This window comes from Scardinius erythrophthalmus (assembly GCF_964197995.2).
Source record: "Scardinius erythrophthalmus genome assembly, chromosome: 10".
NCBI classification, from domain to species: Eukaryota; Metazoa; Chordata; class Actinopteri; order Cypriniformes; family Leuciscidae; genus Scardinius; species Scardinius erythrophthalmus.
In genome coordinates this window covers 8,368,256-8,394,683 of record NC_138230.1, presented here as the reverse complement: position 1 = coordinate 8,394,683, position 26,428 = coordinate 8,368,256, and the positions used below count along the sequence as shown (strand labels likewise).

At 36.9% G+C, this 26,428-nt stretch overlaps 1 protein-coding gene across 1 annotated transcript in view; it reads right to left on the bottom strand.

Moving 5' to 3' along the window:
* The window catches only part of rapgef5a (Rap guanine nucleotide exchange factor (GEF) 5a), a gene marked incomplete at its 5' end in the record, with an annotated part of 72,868 nt that extends 56,479 nt beyond the window's left edge, over nt 1-16,389 (bottom strand). The window contains 4 exons of the mRNA XM_081375748.1: nt 1,520-1,641; nt 3,686-3,792; nt 7,952-8,005; nt 16,231-16,389. Coding sequence (XP_081231874.1) covers nt 1,520-1,641; nt 3,686-3,792; nt 7,952-8,005; nt 16,231-16,389 — 442 coding nt within the window. The remainder of the gene's footprint in view (nt 1-1,519; nt 1,642-3,685; nt 3,793-7,951; nt 8,006-16,230) is intronic.
* Between the last annotated feature and the right edge of the window lie 10,039 nt (nt 16,390-26,428).

Below are 26,428 nucleotides of genomic sequence, written 5' to 3'. Positions count from 1 at the left end.
AATTTTCATGGATTTTAAGGGTACGTTTACATGACAGCGATATGCTTAAAACTTAGATGTTTTTCCTTTGAGTTTTCCTCGCGTACAGACGACACCATTGTCGAAGCGATCCACATTCACACGGATCCGCGAAAACGACTAAAAATGCTGTATTCTGCTGCCAGGCCAGTAGATGGCGATGAAACACTAGATCGAACACGTAATACGCATGTGCATGACGTCATCGTCTTCAAAGATTCGCATTTTTGTTGTTTATATAGAGACCGTTTTGAGACTTGCACTTTGAAACCCGTTTTCAAAAATTTGCATTTTCAGGCAACAAAAAACGCCGTTGTCGTGTAAATGAACGACCAAAACGCATTAAAAGATTTAGGTTTTTAGTTGAAAACGGTGCCGTGTTTATTATTTTCAGTCACATGTGTTCCTTTGGTCAGTTTCCCGCCACACTTTAGTTGTCATCGAGATGTTTGTCATTATTTCATAAGTTGCAGCCTTTACAGTGTTCATCTGTCCGGTCACGTCTATGTTAGAGGTTGTGTTTTGTTTGCCCTTCAAAGTGGATTATTAAAGACTTTTGAAACTTAATCTTGATCTTCTTGTTCTTCCTTCAACCATGTACGAGTATGATGTGATGTGTGTGTGGTTGATGTAGAGCCGTTCCAAGTTTATAGTCCTACGGAATTACAATTTTCCCAGTGGAATTTGTAAAATGATTCCCTAAAAAACCCATTAGAAATTCCAGAGGGAATCCACGGTGAATGAGCCTTCTGGGGTGACCTACAAATTTACATCACGGCTGAACAACTCAATTTGCTATTAAAGTTGATTCTTCACACTTGAAAGTGTTAGGGATACAGTATTTCACGCAGTGTGCTCAAGATTGTACGGTCGGTATATAAGGAAAATGTCTTAAATGATTGCTTAATACCTTCATTTTTAATTGAATTGTAATTGAATTTTTTTTTCTACTGATAAAGTATATTTACAAGCTGCTTAATTCATAAAATGTAATTAAAATTAAAAATGAAATAACCCTATGGTGCTGTTCGGTCATTTTTGATCGATTATGGACATGGTTCAAAAAGGTTAATTAGTCCTGAAAAAGAAAGTCACACTTGTACTGTTCATGGTCAGAAATGGCCGCATTGGAAATGAATGGGAAACGAATTTCATCAAGTGGAAACGTTTGGTACTGCACCCAAACAAAATCTGACTGAATACTTAGCTACATTTTTTGAGATATCAACTTGTTTAGATTTATGGCTTTGATTTTCCTCAACGTTTTAGAGTAAAACATGTTTTGGATAATACATATTTCATATAAAATAAAATAAAAATAGTATTACGCATTATTCATGCATTGCATTAAATGTTTAATTTAAATGAAAGTACATAGTAGTTAAAGACACATAATATAAAGTGGGACCAAAAAAAATGTAAAAAAAACACAACAAAATGACTAAACCTTTAACGAAAATTAAAATTGAGCCCTATAATAGTCTATAGTGGTGTGTGTTACCTGAGTGCAGGATCCCCAGCTCCAGAAGCACCTGCCAGACACGGGACGCCATTAACCGGCACTGAACCGACACACACTGTTCCAGGAGCCACTGGACCAGCTCCACTCCGACATAACTCCTCCTGCACGCACACACACACACACACACGTTACTCTCGCTGCTCAAAAGTGTGCAGTCAGGAAGATTGCTTAAATAATTTAATACTTATATTTAGACACATTAAACTGATCAAAAATGACATTTATAATGTCATAAAAAAATAATATTTAAAATAAATGCTGTTGGTTTGAATTTTCTTTTTTCACAAAAAGTTTTCACAAAAATATGAAGCAACAGCACGACTCTTTTCAATATTGATAATAATCAGACATTTTTCTTGAGCAGCAAATCATCATATTAGAATGATTTCTGAAGGATCCTGTGACACTGAAGACTGGAGTTATGATGCTGAAAATTGAGGGAAAACAGTTATTTTAAATTGCAATAATATTTCACATTATTGCTGTTTTTACTGTTTTTTAATCAGCCTTGGTGAGCAGAAAAGACTTCTTTCAAAACCCCAAACTTTTGGACGGCAGTGTCCCTTCATTTGCAGAATAAAACACAAAACAGAATTATAAAACGACTCTAAATTCCAATTGGATGAACAGCATTAAAGCCGACACACACACACACACACACACACACACACACACACACACACACACACACACACACACACACACACACACACACACACACACACACACACACACACACACTTTTTTAACACTATACCAGATTCTTTAGCTATTTTCATGGAGAAAATCATAAAATCATAAAATATAAAATATAAAATAAAAATGAAATAATATATTTAGGACCCATTATTCCTTAATAGTCTAAAAACGGATGCACTTTTGTAGGGAATCAACACAATAAATCAATTTTCCCAGAGGAGTAATCCAATAAAAAATGCTTTGCAATGTTGCATGACGTCCATAAACGGCCTGCAGATCTGCTAAATGGACAACATCACTTTGCGGACAAAATATTGCTCATTGGGATTTAATAAAAGCAATTATTTTTGAGTATTGAGTGTTTTAATCATATTGCTGCTGTCACTGTTTTGCTTTGTGCACCCTTTAAAATCCACATAAAACAGTGTTTGCAACCCATTTTAGTTCTGTAATGTGAAGTACAGTATTTCCAAATAAAAGGCAGCAATTGACTGGATCATGAAAGGCAGTCTCTAGTGAATGGAGGGGGTTAAAAATAAAAAGAAGAAAATGCAAAAGTGTGTTCAAATCACTGCAACACTCTCTTGCATTTGCTTTGCTATGATATGCCGCGTAACATTATCACGCCGTCGCTGATTTGCATTTTTAAGTCAAGCTCATTTCCATTGGCTTCATCTGGAGTGTATTCTTCAAAAGCATGTAAAGCTCCCTGATTCTGTGTTGTTCTGTCAGACACTCACACTCCACCTTCAGACGGGACGATTTTATCCAATCAGAGTGAAGTTTGGACAGCGGCCATCTGCCAGAGCCATAATGGACATCTGATGATTCAGCCCAACCGTCCACACACACACACGATGACCCTCAAACACTCTTTAACCCTCTTTTACATTGATCCTGCGTTTGATGAACATGATTGTAACGATCACACAAGTTATATCACACAACCACAGTTCAACTGGTACAGCACGTCGAAGTTTAGGATGATGTTTCTGAAAGAAGTCTCTTCTGCTCACCAAGGCTGCATTTATTAGATCGAAAATACAGTAAAACTGTAATATTGTGAAATATTATCACAATTTAAAATAACTGTTTTCTATGTGAATATATAGTAAAGTGTAATTTATTCCTGTGATCAAAGCTGCATTTTCAGCATCATTACTCCAGTCTTCAGTGTCACATGATCCTCTAATATGATGATTTGCTGATCAAGAAACATTTATGATTATTATCAATGTTGAAAACAGTCGTGCTGCTTCATATTTTTGTGGAAACTTTTTTCTTGATGAACAGAAAGCATTTATTTGAAATAAAAAATCCTTTGTTTCATTATGAATGTCTTTACTGTCACTTTTGATCATTTTAACGGGTCATTGCTGAATACAGTTTCTGATCAAATGTAAAGCTTGAACAAATCTTTGAATAAAGTGTGTATGAAAGTGTCACCTGATGATGCGAGCGAGGTGGATCTTGTCTTTGGCTGGATACGGCCCGTGAGACAGAAACACGTTTCTCAGAGCTCGTCCAGCGCAGGGAAAGCTCTGTGAACACGTCTGTCAGGAAGAGAGATTGCACATTATTATGAAGAGTTGATGTGGTGTAGCGTGGATGCTTGTTGCTAAAAAATAATCAGAAATATAATGACATCCACAGGAATGAAAAATGCACAAATAAAATCTCTTTAAAATCTCAGCTAGACAGCAATAAAAGAGGCTCCTGCTTCTCAGATGTTTTTTCCTGGGAAAATCTCACAAGAGTCTCTTCTAGAGATGCAGAATAGATCTGATGAATGATGTCTCAAACTGTGTTTAAAAGCTACATTTCCACGAATGATCTAAGCCTCTGTCCAGATTGATTTCGTAGATTTTACTGCACAATAACGATGGACTCTTTTGTGTCTGTTTTTATGTCCTAAGAAACGCAATAAGGAATTATTCAAGACTAAGTTACTTAAATGAATCATAATTGAAAACTTAAGTCTGTTGAGCAATAAGAAGAAGAATTGAGCAATATATTTGTCCTGTGGGGTGTTTTTATTCATGTTAGTGTGTTTTGTTATGTGAATGTGTGTGTTTTGATTAAGTTTACGTAGATTAAACATACGTGTGTGTGTCTGTGTGTGTGTCCTGTTAAACTCTACGTTATGAGGACAAAATGTCCCCACAAAAATGACCAAAATCTTTGTCCTTGTGGGGACATTTTTTGGGGGTCCCCATGAGGAAAACAGCTTATAAATCACACTAAGTGATTTTTTTATGAAAAAGTGCATAAAGTTTTCTGTGATGGGTTGGTTTAGGGTTAGGGGATAGAATATACATTTTGTACAGTACAAAAATCATTAGCCTATGTCTCTGGAAAGTCCCCATAAAAAATGGAAACCAGTGTGTGTGTGTGTGTGCGTGTGTGTGTGTGTTTAGCTTGATTACTAAAAATACACAAGTAGAATATCCAGTGCAATACAACCTCAGCCACATTTGACCTACATATACACAGTGACACAGTGACTGGCGTGTGTATGTGTGTGTATTTCTGCTGACATCCACAGTTTGCATATCTGATATCATAACGCTTCCTCCTAAACCTCTCGTTCCATCTGTCTCTCTCTCGACTCACTTTAATCAATACAACACTGGCCTCTCTGATCCACTCAAAAGCACCTTCAGCATTATTGATCGTGTTTAATAACACTGTCAGAATCCATAGCGACACCTTCAGCACACAGATGCCCCGTATGAGGTCAGAGGTCATGACCACAGGTCGTGACATTTGACCCACAAAAGACTCAATTCTAAATGGATATTAAAAAACTGTTTGATTATTAGTATTAATACATTTCGCTATTTATTGAACATTTATTGAACTTTATTAAAGCAATAAGGCTGTGCTTTATAATAATTTGACCAAAATATCTAAATTACACTCACCTAAAGGATTATTAGGAACACCTGTTCAATTTCTCATTAATGCAATTATCTAATCAACCAATCACATGGCAGTTGCTTCAATGCATTTAGGGGTGTGGTCCTGGTCAAGACAATCTCCTGAACTCCAAACTGAATGTCAGAATGAGAAGGAAAGGTGATTTAAGCAATTTTGAGCATGGCATGGTTGTTGGTGCCAGACGGGCCGGTCTGAGTATTTCACAATATGCTCAGTTACTGGGATTTTCACGCACAACCATTTCTAGGGTTTACAAAGAATGGTGTGAAAAGGGAAAAACATCCAGTATGCGGCAGTCCTGTGGGCGAAAATGCCTTGTTGATGCTAGAGGTCAGAGGAGAATGGGCCGACTGATTCAAGCTGATAGAAGAGCAACTTTGACTGAAATAACCACTCGTTACAACCGAGGTATGCAGCAAAGCATTTGTGAAGCCACAACACGCACAACCTTGAGGCGGATGGGCTACAACAGCAGAAGACCCCACCGGGTACCACTCATCTCCACTACAAATAGGAAAAAGAGGCTACAATTTGCACGAGCTCACCAAAATTGGACAGTTGAAGACTAGAAAAATGTTGCCTGGTCTGATGAGTCTCGATTTCTGTTGAGACATTCAGATGGTAGAGTCAGAATTTGGCGTAAACAGAATGAGAACATGGATCCATCATGCCTTGTTACCACTGTGCAGGCTGGTGGTGGTGGTGTAATGGTGTGGGGGATGTTTTCTTGGCACACTTTAGGCCCCTTAGTGCCAATTGGGCATCGTTTAAATGCCACGGCCTACCTGAGCATTGTTTCTGACCATGTCCATCCCTTTATGACCACCATGTACCCATCCTCTGATGGCTACTTCCAGCAGGATAATGCACCATGTCACAAAGCTCGAATCTTTTCAAATTGGTTTCTTGAACATGACAATGAGTTCACTGTACTAAAATGGCCCCCACAGTCACCAGATCTCAACCCAATAGAGCATCTTTGGGATGTGGTGGAACGGGAGCTTCGTGCCCTGGATGTGCATCCCACAAATCTCCATCAACTGCAAGATGCTATCCTATCAATATGGGCCAACATTTCTAAAGAATGCTTTCAGCACCTTGTTGAATCAATGCCACGTAGAATTAAGGCAGTTCTGAAGGCGAAAGGGGGTCAAACACAGTATTAGTATGGTGTTCCTAATAATCCTTTAGGTGAGTGTATAGGGACCTGGCTTTGCAATATGCTTAAGTACACCCATTGCTGAGGTAAAATCACTGTAAAACCAGGTGGGATAAAGCAACAAGCTCTCATTATTAGCTCATTATCTCATTATTGGTCCTAACACAACTAGTCCATTGGCTAGTTGCTTGGATTCCATTTATATGATGTCATATACAAGATAGTCCCGCCCACAGTGGAATCTCATTGGTCAAAACTCTACATTAAAAATCAAAAGTTCTGATTGGACTTTTGATTTAACTGCGGCGGATTATGTTACATGGTAATGCTCGTTCTCTTGTGGCTTATTGCTTTAATAAATTCTGGGCTCACTGAAAAAAACAAAACAGATAAAGATCATGATCTCTATTCAGTGATAATCATCTATATTCATAACTTTTTCATTGTTCTGTGGTGATCTGTAAAGCAGAAGGGCCTATAGAGGCGCTTTGTCTCGTTCATGTGTTTGATCCCGTATCTGATGTATGTTCTTTTGTACACACACCCATCAGCGCTGCACACGGGCGATTAGACGTTAGCTTGAGCATTTAGCAGAGCTCAAGCGCGGATTAAAAGAAGCTTCAGCCATTCTAATGAGATGAGAACAATCGCATGAGAAGATCCACAGATTAACATCACAGAACTCACACCACTGACAACATCATGTGTGTGTGTGTGTGTGAGACGCTTTCAAGGGGAATGTAATGCTCAGATGTTTACTGCAGTGTTATTAACCAAAACTAAAAGTGAAACAATTGGCTTAAAAGTACTCAAATTACTCAAATTAAAAATGAAATAAAAAAATTGAAGCTACATAACAAATATTAAAAAACTAGTAAAAATGTCAAAAGCACAAAACAAAATTACTAAAACTTAAATCACGATGAAAAGTGAAAATATATCAAAATCTAATACAAAATATGAATAAATATTATAACAGTATATAAATAATATGGTAGATAGACAGATAACACGATGGATGGATGGATGGATGGATGGATGGATGGATGGATGGATGGATAAATGAATTAGTGTTAATCAGAAATATAGAAAAATCAAAAAAATGAATAAAAATGCCAAAACACAACAAAATTACTAAAACTTAAACTTGAAAATAAAAGCTAATTAAAATTTTAATTAGTACTATAATAGTATATCAAATATAAAAGTATATAAGTATATAAAAAATTACTGTATCAATTTAATCTCAAACGTGTCTCCAAAAATGTCCTACAAGAAAAAAATAGGAGCAAACTAGATTTTCTGCAGAAAATGATGTGCTTGCCTGTGTAAAATGCACATAAGGACCCTTCAAATGATGCATTGACATTCTTGGTCTTGGATGAATTTGATTAGAAATATTTATTTCGAGAACTCTGACTTCAGTCTGAGATATATCTTCTGAAATTCCTAAAGGAAAGTCTACTTTTGCACTCCATTTAATCTCATTACTGTCTTAGGAGAAACATTTTTCTTTCATATGGAATATGATTCTCAATAATAATATTCAGGGTGGACCATGGAAAACTGTCCCAGCTCCTCACCGATTTCAGCTTTAGGTTGCCGTTTCTTACCTTGGGTTTGGGTGTGACGCCGGTGCTGGGTCCCGGGATGGTGTCAGGCGACTGCTACACAATCATAAAGAGAGAAAAATAAATAGGTTAAACTCAACACAAGAACACTTGAACATAATGAACATTATGTTCACAACCTTCAAACACAGCTGAAATGTTCTGAATGTTCAAACACTGGCGTGACCTTCACATGAAAAGCGCTGCAGATAGTCATAGAAATGTGATTTTACAAGGTAATCCCATCTCAAATGTGACATTCTGCCATGTTTCTGGATGTCATGATGTGCCTTTGATGTTGTACAACTTGATGCATCTTTCGTCATGTTTCGTTTTGACACTGCACAATGATACATCATGCAAATTGTGTGGTAACCTTTAGGTGTGCATTGAAAGGTGAATGGGTTCAAACCTTTGGGTATTTTGATATATACTACGGTACTAAATTACTTCCACATGCATATACCATTGTGTTTACTCCATGGTACTTGAAAGAATACTACAGTACAATGTCTCATATGCAAAAAACAAACAAACATGCCATTGCCATAATAAACATCCAGATAAAACATGGTAATGCACAGACAACGTGTCACTATAACATTTTCGGTAATTAAAATTAAATAAAATAAAATTAAATTAAATAAAATTAAATTAAAATCATTTATAAATAGATTGTAAATAATATGTTATATAAAAAAAAATTAAAACAGAAAAAATTAAATAAGGCTAAATAGAAAAGGCTAAATAATTCTGTATAAAAAACTAATAACAATTACAAAAAAAAAAAAACAATTACTAAAATTAAAACTTTAAATCAATTTGTGTGTGTATATATATATATATATATATATATATATATATATATATATATATATATACATATATAAACATTTATGTTAGATGCTATTAATTGTGATTAATCAATTCGAAAGCACTAAATATTAATAAATATTATAATAGCATTTAAAAAATACTAAAATAACACTGACCCAGGGTAATACCATGGTACTTTTTTGATTGTGAATGCTTAACCTCTTTGCAGGCGCACAGTGTATGACATGAGGGACTTAATGACATTCCACTTCTACTTAATAATGCTCTCTCAGCATGACATAAGTTTATATCAGACATGCGCAGTCATGTGATCACGTCAGCCTGGAACGGGCTTCGGTAAAGTGACGTTCTGTTAGAAAGAAGGCTTGTTAGGTTTTATTTGGACAAACTCTCAGTGTCGGGCCTTCATATCGAGAGCTCCTTAAACGAGGAAGAGCCGGATCAGTGGACAGAGCTGGAACAAAGACTTTGATCCTCATTATAACGATCAGAACTTTGATCAGAAGGAGTTTTATCGGTCTGGAGTGGCCCACATTCGCTCTTCTGTGTGTCGTATTCTTTTACAAGCCAATCTTTTATCTTGTGTCTCCATTGTCCGATTATACAAGAGCTCAACAGAATACATAAAGATATTTCAGATTGCGTGGTAATTTTTCTCTTCTACATGTGTGTATTGTCTTATTTAAGTTAACTGCATGTAGTCACAGTCATATTATTTCTTTATTTCCATTGTGTAATCTGGGTCACTCAGGTCTAGTGGCTGGTCCAATCTCAGATCTGTTGAGCAATAAAGCTAAACTTTAAAACATTAAAAATAAACATTTCAACTAGATCAAAAAGGTTTTACAGCCTGACGTCACCGCAGAACATTTTAACCTTCCAAAATAAACGTTATGCTTGTGGTTTCGGGTTTTCTAGGTGGTTGCTTACTGGTCCAAATTAAATGAGTTTCTCTGGATAATGCATCTATATACAGATCTGGGGGCTCGTCCGGGATATTCCAAAGAAACACGGGACTGGTATTATTATTGGTGGGTTTCGGATCCTCCTCCTACGCTCTTCTGAAACGAACTATGAACGTTGCTAGTGTAACGTATCTGGATAATGTGTTAAAAGGGGTGGTATAATGTCCTTTTCACAAGGTGTAAAATAATTATCTGATGTCCCCAGAGTGTGTATGTGAAGTTTTAGCTCAAAACACCACACAGATATTTTTATATAGCATGTTAAAGTTGTGTTTTTATAAAGCAAAAACACACCGTTTTGTGTCTGTCTCTTTAAATGCAAATGAGCTGCTGCTGCCGGCACAGGGGGCGGAGCTTATACCTCACACAGACATGCACTGAAAATTTCTAAAACTTTTAGCCTTTTATGTTCAGATGACAATGATGTAGAGACTCAAGAAGAAGTGACAACATGTAGAAGCAACAGGACATTTCTGAAAGGTTAGTTGATGAATTTATGTAACGTATGCGTAGTTATCTTCTAGTCATTGATTATCATATTCTGTCTTGATAATCTATAAATCGTGTTCTGGGGGCGGGGTTTATGTAAATTTTAGGGTTGGTGATGTCACTAACCCTGGAGGAATGTGGTGTAGTCCCTACCAGCCGTTTGTTGTAGTCCTTAAAAAGTGATTTCTTTAAAAGCAAATCTCTCCCTTTGCTTTGAACTTTGAGCGATATAACTTTGCAGATGTTGTTTATGCTCAAACAGCAACATTACACACTAACTAAAGTTAGAAAAGTGAAATCATAATCAACCACCCCTTTAAGATTCAATTTAAATCTATCAATAAAAAATGTAAGTCATAGAATAAGGACACATTGAATATGAGCATCTCTTAAAAAGCATTAAAATGCATTAAAATCATATGGCAATGCAACTCTGAAGGTAAGCGTGTCACAATAAATTAGTGATGCATCTGTGCAATATTTTTTTTTTTAATATCTATGCAAGTCTATGGGAATCTTCAGCCTGTTTTACAATCCATCAGTCTAAGAGCTTGGTAAAGTAACAGCACACCTCCTCAACAAGACAAGAGATTTGAGGAATCATTCAAACGCTTAACTTCAACACTCAGTGTTAGACGTCTGTTCAACCACAAATTAATATTTCCAAACAGGTTTCACAAACACTCAAACCAGGCCGTTTAGACTAACAGATCAGGAAGATACAACATTACCATTCTGCTATCATGTTGAACATCAAAGAACTAAATAGAAAATAGAAATAGATTCATCTGTTGATATGGCTGAATATTGTTTGAAATTCCTGAGAATGCCTGAGATGATGGTATCGGCCGAGACTGTGGCTTTCCGTGACGCGAGCTGACCTGCAGGTGTCCACAGACAGACTGCTATCAGCAAGCGTTTGTCTCTCTGCAGACGAATCTCTCCAGGGGCCGAGCGCACGCTTGTTGGCTTTGTTTTGACTGGGCTCTGAAGACGGCGTGTGTATCAGATTTACTGTATTGATTTGCTGTTGGAGATCTAGGAGCTGAACTCTGTTTGGCTCGGATAGGAGATGGAGCAGACGGGCCACAGAGATAAGCAAAAGCATGAGGTGGAAAAGGTTTTTTAGATAAAAAGGGACGTTCTTGTCCTTCATGCATACTTAAAATCTTTCAATGAAATCACCTTTCTCATCCTTTGCGGCTCATAAATCACAAAATGATCCCTATCTTCTCAATGTCATTTGAACAAACCCTTAACCTGAAGTATTAAACTTTTGTGCACAGCTCACCTCACACCATTTGTGCTCCAGACATGAATTACTTTTTATGCAATCACCTTACAATGACCTATCAACTACCCAGGTAACCAATTAGAACACCCCAGCAACCAATTAGAACACGAATACCCTAGCAACCACCCAGGACACCCAGACTATCCTAGCAACCAAATAGAACACAAACACCCAAGTAACCACCCAGGACATCCCAGAAACCACTTAGAAAACCCTAGCAACCACTCAGATCACCCCATGAACCTATTAGAAAACGAACAACCTAGCGACCACCTAGGACATCCCAGCAGCCAATTAGAACACGAACACGCTAGCAACCACCCAGGACATCCCAGTAACTAATTAGAACACGAACACGCTAGCAACCACCCAGGACACCCCAGCAACCAATTAGAACACGAATACCCTAGCAACCACCCAGAACACCCCAGCAACCAATTAGAAAACCTAGAACACCATAGAAACCACCCAGAACACCCCAGCAACCAATTAGAACACAACCACCTTAGCAACCACTTAGAATATCCAGACCACCCTAGCAACCACCCAGAACATCCCAGCAACTGATTAAATACACTACCACCCTGGCGCCCACCCAGGACACCCTAGCAACTACCCTGGACATCCCAGCAACCACCCTTTAACACCCTAGCAACCACCTAGCAACCACCCAGAATACCCAAGCAATCATGTAGCAATGCCCTAGCGACCACTTAGTGTTAGAACACCCAGGACATCCTAGCAACTACCCAAATTACCCTAGCAACCACTTAGTCTTAGAACACCCAGGACATCCTAGCAACTGAAGCTACAGTCCTTGAATGAGCACTGTCTTACTGTTTACTGAACTGTATTATTTTTTAAATACATTTTTTATTCTGTATACTTGAAAATATGTATGTGCATTTTATTTCACTTTATCATGTCTACTTAAAGCAGCACTTTGAATTACCACTGTGTATGAAATATGTTATATGGTACACTTGGCTTGCCAGAATACAAGCCCGCCAAAAAAAAAAAAAAAAAAAAAAAAACTCATGCAACCACCTACAATGCAACAAGCTAGCAACAACCTAGTAACTTCCCAGACCACACAACTCCCTAGCAGCCTCTAGACTCTAGAGCCCCCTAGCAACACCCTGACAACCACTTATTGCATGCTAGGATTGTGGTGGCTAATTATGCAAACACTTAAATTTTACATTTCCTAAAAAACATGCATGCAGTTTAGTTTTGTATCACACATACACTCACAAACACTTTTATTCATTAGCAACATTTCAATCTCCTTCTAGAAGAGAGGGAGAGTGAGGGAGAGAGAGAGAGAGAGAGATGAGGGAGAGTATTTACAAATGCATGAAGGAGAGGGGCTGAAGAAGAAGACAGAGGAGAAATGTTATACAGAAGGTGAGTAAGATGAAGAGAGGGAAAGAGAACAGACGGGAAACAAAACACGGGAAAGGATGCAAGCATCCTGACTCACTATGTAGTGCACACTGATCCAGAGTGCAGTGAGTCTGTGTGTCATTATGTGTCAGAAATGGATTACTCTCAGATTAGAGCGCTCACACACAAACACACACACACACACACACACACACACACACACACACACACACACACACACACGCTCATGCACCTCTCTCTTGCATGGCTTGTGGATAAATCTGTCGCTCTGGATGAGTGCACTGCAAGATGGAGACATCAAACAAGCCTTGTCTTTCTCGTTAAGATTTCATTACATCCAGAGGCTCTCACACACACACACACACACACACACACACACACACACACACACACACACACACACACACACACACACACACACACACACACACAGCATGAGGACTTAGAATTAAGAGCAGCTTCCCCATCAGAGAATTGTCACATCACCAGGGCTGGTTTTAAAAAGCCATTCCTCTGTTCAAGGCATTAACATTAACAACATGATACATATTAGGCTGCTGTCACTTTAAGAGCTAATCCAATGATCTGTTACACTTGCGTTTTATTTCTCAACTGTTTACGTTCAGTTAAGACACACCTGACTATGTTTACAAGGGTACTTGCCAAGAATTTAGTTTGAAAATGTCTGTTCAAACACAAGACATGAAGCAGAGCTCAATTCAGTATTCATGTGCTGTCTGAGACGCTTCGGATGTTTGCACACGGAAAACTTCTCACACAGCGTACGAGAAACGAATTGAGTTCCCTTTCGCATCTTCTTGTGCTTGAATTCTTAAATTGGCGAGGCTTAAACTATCGTGACGATGCAACACTGCACTGTCAGTGTCAACCATCCCGAGCGTCGTTCACGTTTGTTCACGTTTGTTCACATTCTCACAATTTTGCATTGTTAGATTTCCTAAAAATGTTACCGTCCAACTCATTACCGATTTTTACTCACATTTGGCGCTTGGCGAGTGTTAACTTTAGGTCCTGGTCACATTAAGTTTGTGTTCACACTTGGCATGTTCGGTTCGATTAAAACGAACCCTAATGCGATTACTCTGTTAGTGCGCTTCATCTAAATATCATGTGATATGTGAACGCTGCCATCCGAACCAAAAACAGGACGTGATGTCACAAGATGTGACCCTAAAAAGGACAGAATGCTCAAGCACACCTGTTTTTTTCTCCTCATAGTCGCGATGTTGCCCATCACAGTTACAGTACAGACTTCACAAAAACAGATCTATGTTTGTGTGTGTGACGGAGGGATTCCTGCCTGCTGTTTTGACTCCTTTACACATTTTATAATCTCTTCACGAGTTCTCAGCTGGTCAAAATACTGTCACATGTAGGCTACGCACATACAACGAGCACATTTATCCCAGAACACAGCATTGTTTTGGATGTTTGGTAAGTTCCGTCTCAATATATATGTCATAAAAGCCGACCAATCAGGTTGTGAACGTGTCCCTATGCCTTTAGGTTCGGCATCTTTAGGTTTGGTGTTAAAAATCCCCCCCAAAATGTTGTTGGTCCAGACTAAACAAACCAAGCAAACTGAACTAGAAGTGTAAACACAGCCTAAAAGGTCTTCCTTTAGCATCGGCTGTTAAAGCCTTCATGAAACCTTTATTTTTTAATTGTATTTCGTATGTTACCGCAGAAGAACCTGGTGAACTGATGCTCCAGAAGCTGTTGTCAGTGCAGCACACAACGAAACAAATGTCACGACTGTAATATTTGTTTCTCATTTAGTGCTAATGAGGCTTTCATTTTTTAATTCTCTAATCACCCCGGGGCGCATGACTTGAGTCAAATGAGCCCGAACCAAACATTCTGTTCGAAGGCGTAAGAACCCTCACGGTAAAACACATCAGAGACGAAGAGATGAAACACTGTAGAACCAAGCGATGTTTGTGCTGTCTTTTAACAACAAGTTACTGAATACAATTCAAATGCTACATTTCTTAAAATGTTAGAGTTACAAAAGTCTTCATTGATCACTGTGGATTTTCCTCTCATCCTCATGATTAATCAGGCCTTACACAAATGAGAGATATTCACCCACACACACAAACCAGCAAAACAATTCCTGTCTTCAACCCTCTGAAGCTCTGAATAGCCCCTCTGTCATGCCAGGAGTGTATAAACAGAATATATATCAGCTCTTTCCTTACAGTCCACAAAAACCTACTGTGATGGTACTATGGTTAAATGATGGTATCTGAGACCATGGCACCTAATGTTCAATACTTGACTAAATACCATATATTTACATGGTCACTCTTAAAAAATAAAGGTTCTAATTAGAATCATAGACACTTGTAGTATGATGTCATAATAGAACCTTTGTAAAGTGAGTATTTTTTAAATAACAACAACCTTTAAAAATATCACATTATGCAATATTCCGACTATATTACACAACCGCAGAACAATATTCATACAACAAATAGCCGATCAGCTGCCTATTTTCCTACAGTTCACTCTTACACGATACAGCATGGTATTTACACGGTACACAATGCATTTCAAGAAATACATGGCAGTGTCCAAATACCACAGTAATACCATAGCAGCATGTCCAAAAAAAAAAAAAAAAAAAAAAAATCATACTTTTTTTTTTTTGTCAACACCCTCATTGACATATTATGCAGGCTTTAAAAATATCATTCTGTCATTACAACATTTCAATGGTAACCAGTTTCTACCTGTTATTGTTACCACAGTAAAATTATGGTAAATTGATATGAGTCACCAATGTGAAAAAAATACGTAAACAAAAATTACCATTTTCTCAATGATCAGGCATTAATTTATGATTTTACAGCAGTAGCAAAGCGTATGTATTTGTACTTTGCCTGAACTATTAATAAGTGCAATATTGCATTGAATATTAATCAAATTCAGCAAATACGAGCCATAGAACATTTTCCTTTTTCATTTTTGGAAGTTACAGCCGGTGTGTGTTTGTGTACCTGACTGTGTGTATGTGGATCTCTGTTTCCTTAGATACCACGACTGAAGAAAAAAAAAAAAAAAAAAAAAAAAAAAAACATTACAGCCTCTCCTTCATAATCAATGACATTTGGATAAACACATTAATGCATTGACAAGACGCATCAACCACGTTTTCTCATAACGTCAGGTTGTTCATGCACATTATAATGTTAGTGATGGTGGTGGATATGGGTGGTGTATTGATGCTGAAAACACACATCCTTCATCATGCATTGGTAACTCACGCTCTTTTTGCGCAGGTTCAGTCCGTGTTTTAATAATCCGGGCAGATCTCTGATCTTCTGCTTGATCTGGACCTGATCCCTGGCGGTTCTGTTCCATCTCCAGCTCGACAGGAGCCCGTCCTCCGCGGGACAGGGGAGGCTGTCGGATTCCTCCATCATCCTCCTCCACCTGCTCTTTACGCGCACGGACAACGGAACCACATTCTGCCGCCGCTCGATGGATCTCCAGCCGCCGCAATGAGCCGCTCAACCGAGAGAGGAGACGAGAGACCTGCCGAACACTGCTGCTCCACCCAGCGATCACACACACGCTCGTGCACACACGCACTGACACACACGCACGCACACGGACGTTCTGGAGACACTCACATACAAATGCACTCACATCGCTGGCTAAACGAGGACATTCAAAAACACATCTGCATTAATATGAAACATGCACCTAAAAGAAAACTTGGACTAAAATGCATTAGGCCATATTTACTTCACGTGAGAATCATGGAAGAGGAACATGCCCAAAGGCAGGTTGCATTATAGCCAACTTCTGAGAATAATCGCTTCCAAAGTAATCACGCGTTATGAGGACAGAACATAGGCTACTGATTAGGTAACAAGTTCCACTTTTGAACCATTAAACTGTATTTTTCCTAACTGCTAAGTCTGTGGTCTTTTAACATTCTGTCTGGAAATATGTCACCAAAATCAAGCCTTTATTAAGACAGACATTGGCAACGTGTGGCTTTCCCCATTGTCAGGAATTGTACTTTTATTTAAATTGTAATTTTATGCCTCATTTTAAGTGATAATAAAGTGGCCATGGGGGCATGTGAGTGTCTCTACGTTGTGTTATTGATAATATAAATATTCTAAATATGAACCATCATTGCTTTCCTATATAATTGAGAAATAATGAAAAGAACCATAAACATGTTGGAGATAAAAGTCATGAGATCTTGGAAATCTCAACATTTTCCCCATCATCACAGTATCATTCATGATACCTTATCATTTAGATGTTCAATAGCTGTATAATACTTGCACCTTAGCATTTATAGGTAATTGGCATGTCAGGGAGTTTGTCCTTCCCACCAATCAAATCATATGTCAAGAACTGTTACACAGTGAAACATGTGGACAAGAATACAGCAGTTTGCAGAGATTGGACATTGAATCTTAAAGACCAATGACAACGCAACCATACATGACATCACTCGTGAGTTGCATTGGTTTCAGGACTAATAACAATTAATAATATTAAAAAGTTATTTAGTAATGAAAAAAATAATAATTTAGTTTATCCATTGATCTTTTTTGTCCAACTGAAAAAAGGAGGTTTTGTCCAATTTAACTTTGAGGGACAATTTTGTTAAATATGAATACCCACATTTACACGTGTTTATTTCAGTAAAAGATAAATGGGCCAAATATTGCCTTCATTAAAATGTAAAAATACTGAAGATGAATATGCACATGTACCGGAAACATATCCCATCTTTTATTGCACCGATATGAAACTTTAGCACTAAAGATCCATTGATCAATGTGTCGTTGTAATTAATATTATTTTGTGCTGCAGTTTACTGATTTGGCGGCCTCAAATAGTCCCCATTAACATAATTCTTACCCTGTGTTTTCTAAGAGACAGTCGAGCCAAAACGATTTTTCCCAGCTGGTCCAAATCAATGAGACGCTCAGAATCATTTAAAATCTTCTGACTGGCCCACAATGAATATCAGACTTCCATTCGCACGTGCTAACAATCACTGAGAATTCATTGCATTAGACCATCTCTAATCTTTAGATTTAAGTTATAAATCCATGGTTAACAATTCAATTAAACAATACAGATTTCAGCAGAGATTAAGTATTATTTTGTAAGGCTCATTGTTTGGCGTTTCTTTAATGTGTGACAAACTGAAATCTACTAAATTATTAGTTTTATATTTTAATAAACATGAATTTTGCTCCAGATTGACAGTATTATTGCACATTTAAAGAGATGTGTCCTTAGCATCTAAAGGACAGAGTCTTCTATGACCCATTTGTCTGAATAAACGAATCAGTGTGAAATCAATATCAACATTCAGAAGTTCACATCAATAAATCTGATTTGATTTTCAGGTCTGTGTTGTTTCTTGCGACGGTACATTACGGCGTGTTAAAGTATTGATCAGGCCGTTTGTCTCTTAAGACTGGTGTTCATACAGTCCCTGATTCTGTGCAAAACACAAGAGGCCAGATTTACCAACAGCTTGAGCCAATGCAAACCCTCATTTGGTGTTAAAAAAACACTGTCAGGATTTACTTAAGACACACAGTGAAACATGTGGACAGGGTTATTTCTGGGGCTAACCTTATGTAGGAGTTTCCCTTTCAGAGTATTTAAATGTGATTTACTAAGGTTTGCTGGTCAATTTACTGGTATTTCCGCTATTATTTACCGGCCAAAAAAGCATGTATTAAACCAGATGCTAATTTGTAGATTGTGTTGGTCATTATGGAAATGATCCAGCTGCGTCTGCTCTTTAATTTGCACGTCGTCTGTAAATCACCAGAAATTTCCACTTCCATCTGAGCTTTTTTGGAGTTGCGCTCTCATGCTAATTTGCCCTGTTAAGTAAATCTGGCCCATGGTGTTTCTCCTGCAATGTGTGATGGAGTTATTGATAGATACTGTTTGTCAGTTACAAATCATTTTTTGGATGTTGAGGCCATTTTTTCCGTAGAGATCAGATCAGAAGTCGGCCTTTGATTTTGCAGTGTGCTTTGGCATGTGTTTGATGACGGACACCTTAGGTTGTTATCCATCAACACCCACAGCCAGCGTGACACAAGTTGGCAGGCGTCCTGGCTGCTCACAAATGCATGATGGGCCAGAAACAGTGCCACCCCCTTTTAGCCAGATAAAATCTTCAGGACGCTTTCAGAATAAGCAACTTTGGAAAAAAAGCCGTCGTCTAATCTGAGATTAGACTCGGCAGCAAAGCGGCTGTTCCTCACTGTCGACTGTATGAAGACGTTAAAAGCGAATGGTCGTGCTCGGCAAACCAGTATCTCCACATCTCGCATGAAAGAATAGCTGATGATCTGTCAAAATGAAAGATCACCTCTATACGGCTGAATGGAGCATATGCCTGGAGGACACGTGTGTGTGTGTGTGTGTGTGTGTGTGTCCCAGTGGAGTTCATTGGGGGGTGATGTGTGTGTTGTGGGTGTGTCTCTCTGTGCTCTAATTTCAGGTGTAACACAGAGGTGTTAGATGACAAGAAAGCCACATGGGAAGCTGGGCAGCACATTCAAAGCAGGTGTTCAGTCTCGAAGGTCTGCAGAGAGAGACAGACATTAACAATCTGATGACATGGAGGGAAAAAAAACAACAACAAAAAACCTCTAAGGAATATGTACAGGATTCCACTGGAAATTCTATGGGAATTTGTAACATAAAAAATAAAACCGAAATCTGGAATAAATTGGAAAAAGAATTGTTACCATTAGGATACGAGGAGATGCTCTGGATGCTGAACTTGATCTCCAGACAAAAAGCCTCATCAAAAGTGTTCAGTCAGGTCTGGCCAGGGTTATTACAGACAACTAAAACCATAAAAAACAAATTTTTGTTACTTTAAATAAAATAAACATTATGGAAAGTAATAGTTAATACAACATAAAAAAGGGTTTTATTTCATTTTCAGCTAGTTGCCAAGGAATCATTTCTAATTTTTATTCATTCAACTTGATGTAGGCTACTAAAGCTAAAACTAAAACTGAAATAAAAATTCAGAAAATAAATAGACATTAAAAAACAAAAACTAACCAACTAATAAAAATGACAAAATTACTAAAACTTTAACAGAAACTCAAACTATTAATTAAACTTAATTATTAATTATAATAAATATACTAACATACCTATAGTATAACACTGATCAGCCTCCATTGTGTGAACTAAAAGGTCCTAATGGGAACAAAAGTGATATTATTATAAAATTCGTTTTATAAATATTATGTTAAAATATATTTTATTTGATTTTTATATTAAAATATTTATATTAAATATTATATATTCGAATATATTAGGGCTGTAAAATCGATTAATCGCATCTACCAGAAAAGTTTACATAATATATGTTTATATATTATTATATTTATATATATATCATATATATATCTGTGCATGTGTGTGGGTGCACTGTATATACACACACACATATATTTATACATATATACTGTGTGTGTGTGTGTGTGTGTGTGTATATATATATATATATATATATATATATGCGTATATGTATATATACACAGACACGCAGAGAAATATATATAATATAGGCTATATAAATATAATATTATATACACACATTATGTAAACACAGACTTTTATGTTAGATGCGATTAATCGATTTTACAGCCCTAAAATATATACTTTTAATATTTCTCCTACAGTATATCCTATTATGGAATAATTTTATCGGATTTGCATTTGATCCCATTAGGATTCTTTGGGAAACAATCATTTTTGCGATTCTGTTTGTGGTACACAAATTACACACTTCACTTTTTGATGGCATGTGCGCATCTAATCAAGAACGTATTTGTTAACAAAATCAATGTCCCTTATGGGAGAATAATCTGCATGTTATTCTGTTGTTATGTTCGACTGCATTCAGACACAGAGTCTATTCTTAGAAAACGCTTATCATGATTAAAAACACTCAGTGTAATCCCTCCGCTGAAGTATTTACACATCTCCTCAGCACTGATATCATGTGATCTAATGACACGAGCTCCGAGTGTGTGATGGCAGGGTCGTTTAATGCCACGCTGTTACACGGTGTGTGTTCAGAGTCCTGATGGGAGGAGACCGCTGCGATCTACTGTAAAACATCATCACAAATTACTGTAAATGGAAAAACTGTAAGTTACCTTACCATATGACAAATGGACCTGAAAAAGAAACTTTAGGTTAAAATTTATATATTTGAAAAGGACACATATATATTTTAATGTCTAGAATATAGTTTGCCTATTGTTTTGTCTTTGCCTATGACATTTCATGATATTCCTCAAAAACAAAATTGTATTTTTCTTCCTCTTCATGAACATTTAGAAGTACTTATTTTTAAAATATTAAAATATTTTTTCATGAAAACAGTGGAAAAAAAATTATTCACATCAACTGTCCATACAATGTAAAATAATGTTATACATAATTTTTAACTATAATACATCCTACATTTTTTTTTTTTTTAAGTTAGCTTAAAATTTACAGGGGACATTTTTACTATATTATGTACTTTTACAGCTAATGATATTGTTAAATGAAAATCCAGGAACCATTTCATCCTTGAAATATTTCACCCTGGGTAAACACAACTTTTTTTCCCCAGACAGACTGAAGAAAAACCCCATGGGCCTTCGCTCTTGGAAGCTGTGTGAAGTCATCCAATCACATTAGAACTTACTAGATTGAGAAAGTGCTCTAGTTTCATGCGAAACATGCCTCAGTCAGCGAACAAACTGTGGGAGGCCTGTGTGATGCTGAGACGTCTGCGTGTGGAAGCAAGACTGAGAATAAGAGAGTGAAGAAAGCCTTTCATCTTAAACCGTCTCCTCTCCAGTTACTGCTCTCACACACAGACAGAGATCTTCAAACACACCCTTGATTAAATATTGAAGAATGCCCATGGCTCTCGAACAGAACACAACCTCCAGGACTAAGAAAAAGGAAAGGAGAGGAGAGGAGTTCTGGTACCAACACACAGAAAATGTTCCGGGTCAGCATCTTTGCCATGAATCAGACGGATTTTGCTTAGAGCTGATTTTAGTTGATGTTTTGACAAAAATATTGTTCCAGGACCAACAAAAGGTCAAAGGTAAAATTAAAGTTAGGTTTTAAACTTTAAAAAGCATAATAAGTGCAATTATGTTTAAAACAATCTGGAAGCTCAACTGGACATTACTGTTAAGAAACGTTTTACTGGCATCTAGTGGTTGCATTAGAGAATTCTGTTTATTCGGACTCATAAGGTAAAATGTCCTGTTCAAACAAACTCAAGAATCGATTCTCTGCATAAAATATAAAATAGCATACAAAACCGTACCATAACTTTCCGTAAGTAGGCCCTATGCCATCATTTACATTATACATATAGTTTTGTAGTCACAAAGAAATAATGGAATAAAGAAGTTCCAGAATTAAAGTTCTTGGAATAAAGAAAGAAAGAAAGAAAGAAAGAAAGAAAGAAAGAAAGAAAGAAAGAAAGAAAGAAAGAAAGAAAGAAAGAAAGAAAGAAAGAAAGAAAGAAAGAAAGAAAGAAAGAAAGAAAGAAAGAAATTGTGGTAAATTTAATTTGAAAGTCAATTACCCACCAGCCAAACCTAGATATTTACTAATATACCCTCAGGGAGGGAGAATCCACCGAATTTTCTCTGTGGAGCAGATCTGAGGGGAAGCCACCAAAAACCAGAGAAAATCTCCCCAATCTTACCCTAAAGATTTGGCAAAATATTTGGCAAAATGTCGTATTTTCCCCACGCTGGTCTTATCCAGCCCTTCGCGATTAGTGATCTGGCTCGGCGAGTGAACATCGACCTTCGGTAGGCTATAGCCTACGTCTTAGCTTTCGCTAATTATAAACTCGTTTGGCAGAGCCCAAATCGTCTTTTCACACCCAAAGTTAGTTATCTTAAAGATGTTTTACACTTTTTAGATATAAAAGTAGCCTACCAGCCTACTTATGGTTTATCGATGTACCTGTCAGATACTGATCCAAAAGGCAAGCGCTCCAACGGCTGATCTGCTGTTGCTATGGTTACCTCCTTTACTGCGCGCGAACAACAATCCTTTTGGCGGTTCTACAACAACAAACCTCAAATAAGAATTTAAAAGCCACTGTTTTTTTTTTTTTTTTTTTTTTTTTTACAAAAGTTGCTAAAACCTTTGCAATATAGGACTACAAATGTCCGATTCCTCAATCATCTCACATCTTGCTAGCTGTAGGCTAGTCTTCATTAAAGGGATAGTTCACCCTAAAATTCACAGAATTCACTGAAAATTCTGTCATTAATTACTCATCCTCATGCCGTTCCAAACCCATAAGTCTTTCATTCATCTTGGGAACACAAATGAAGATCTTTTTGATGAAATCTGAGAGCTTTTCCTACCCTCCATTGACAGTTCACGAAACTGACACTTCGACACTTCAGAAAGTTCATAAAGTGACAGTAAAACTAATCCATTTGAATAGAGTGGTTTAGTCCAAATTTTCTGAAAATACTTGATCGCTTTATATGATGAACAGACTGAATTTGGGCTTCTATTCACAAATAAACATTGATAATTTAGGGTGAACTATCCCTTTCAGCAGAATGAATGAGCAGCGATTGCACTACCCTGTATTGATAACATGCAGATGTAAAATGCAGCATGAATATGAGTAAAAGTGACAGTGAGTTTCTGCTGTGGCAATTAATGGAGAAAATGCTTAGCTCAGCAAAACTTAGACATTGTGGCTTGACCTTTAAACTGTTTCTTCATAGCACCGGAAGAGATCATAGGCTCTTTGATATGACACTCATGGAGGCAGGATGAAGCTGGTATTTGCTCAAGCCGGAAAATCTAAAGTTGCTCAGTTTAAAAGCCCTCATATAAAGTGTAATTGGTGGTCTAGTTTTGGAGTATTGGGGTCTGATTCACATTCCTCAGTGCTGTTTGTGGTGGAGGCATGGCACTCTTGGCACTCACATTCGGTGTTGTCAGTGATCACCATTGTATGGCAGTAATAAAAAACCCAGAGTTTCGGAAACCAAAAAGCATCTCAAAAAACACCCACACAATCACATATCAGATGCTGAATTTCTGTGGAAAAAGGTCTTAGCATAAATGTGAAAATATCTCTAGTGCACATCTATAGTTTCATAAGCATTTCTGTGAAAACCCTTTTGTTTTCACAACAAATGCCAACTAAGAGAGCAAAGAATCTCTCAGATTTTGAGTGAAATAACCTATAAATAGGTTTTACTCATTCTCTCTCCAGTGTATGTTGCGTTTTGGATGTGCCAGGCTTGTACAAAAACTTGCCTCCCCAACCTTCTAAACCATCAAGACCACATGAGATAATCATCTTAACCAACAAGATCCTGTTGCTCTTTAAGTTGGTCAACCAGGTTGGTCAACCAGCGCCACCAGTTTGGTTTCGTTAGTGAACGACATCAAACCAGCACCAACAAGCGAAGGGAAGTTTATGCTGCATAAGTATTTTTAACAGGACTTGGAAAAACAAAATCAAGTGTAAGAGCAAAATCTCCACATCTGAAGATCTGTTTAAGTCATTATATAAACGTAATTAATTTTCAGATCCAGTACCTGATAAATTGGTTGTGTGGAATGTAAGGTCAAGGGAGAATATTCTGATAGTAATTCTCAGAAAAGAAACACTTTAACGTTTCATCCGTTGATAACACAAACATTCGTGGAATTATCGTAATGCAAAGACCCGTGTTATCTCTGCAGAATCACTGATCACACCTCAACAACATGAAAAAGTGGTTTCCGCTGTAGGCCGCTTTTACTACTGTGGTAAACGAACTATGAAAAGAAATGTTCACTACTCGATGGTGCAAAACTGCACATTTCTCATCTATTACCACCCACTGATACAATGATGGAAATAAACACAGTAAAATGGCAACACAGGAAATGGTACAAGGAATATTACCTGAGAGACAAGTTAAAAAAAAAAAAATAATAAAAAAAATATATATATATTATATTTATATATATATATATATATATATATATATATATATATATATATATATATATATACACACACACACACACACACACACATATATACATATATGTATAGATAGATAGATAGATAGATAGATACACACATATATAGTATAAGTATATACATCAATGTTAATGTCAACTAACTGTTAAATCATTTCAGTAATTGAAAAATAAAATATAAATATTAGAGAAAAAATATTTCATGAAAATGAGAAATGTTGCCTTGGCAAGTACTGAAATAAGATGAAAAATAAAGCTATAGGCCTATAGAAATATTAAAAAATAAAAACAAAGTACAAAACAAAATTACTAAAACTTAAACTAAAATTAAAATGAAAACTGAAAATAATAAAAATAAAAGCTTAACTGGCCCCATAAAAATATTGGGAAACTGTATAAAAAAATGAATTAAAAAAAGACTAAGTAGCATAGTTTCAAGTTTAACAAAGCAAATATCCAGATTTTAACAAAACCCCACAGACCCAGAAATAAGACTTTATTTAATAAAAGTAGGGCATATTTTTTGTCCCCTCTTGCCAAAGCAAACCCAGGAAACTTCCACCATTACTTGAAATATCCTCACCCACACTCAGTCTTAAAATCTCCTCAGCTTCACACTATTTTTCCCTCCTTCTGAAGGGGAATCCTCTGTTTCACAAGCCACTATCATCATGCATATTAACCGGAGGCGTGCGGTCTTACCGACTCGAGGCCCAATCAACCCCCACCACATTAAACTAATATATACAACCAATAGATTACAGAATGAGATCACTTAAAAAAAGCAGAATTCAAAATGAAGAAGGAAGAAGAAAGAAAGAAAGAAGGAAAAGACCGAGACACACACGCTACGGTTTACTTTCATTTCTTTTATTTGCAAACCCCTTCATTTTTGATGGATACTGGCTTCCTTAAAATTACAATAAAAGAAACTAAGAGAATCTGAAACTATATAATATAAATAATAATTCAAACTCAGATGCTGGTGACATAAATTATGACATACAGCTGCAAACTTAAAAAAACAACCAGAGAGAATTAATATACACTTTTAAAAAATAAAAGGTTCCAAAAATGTTTTATTTTTCAGCGATGCGATAAGCATTTTTGGTTCCCCAAAGAACTATTCAGTGATCAGTTCTTAAAAGAATATTTTTTTCTCAGTGTGAAGAACATCTTGAATAAAACTAAAGAATCTTTTTCCACTCTAAAGAACCTTTTGTGGAATGGAAAGATTCCATGGATATTAAAGGATTAGTTCACTTTCAAAAAATTTTTGCTGATAATTTACTCACCCTGATGTCATCCAAGATATCCATGTCTTTCTTTCTTCAGTCGAAAAGAAATTAAGTTTTTTGAGGAAAACATTCCAGGATTTTTCTCCATTTAATGGACTTCAGT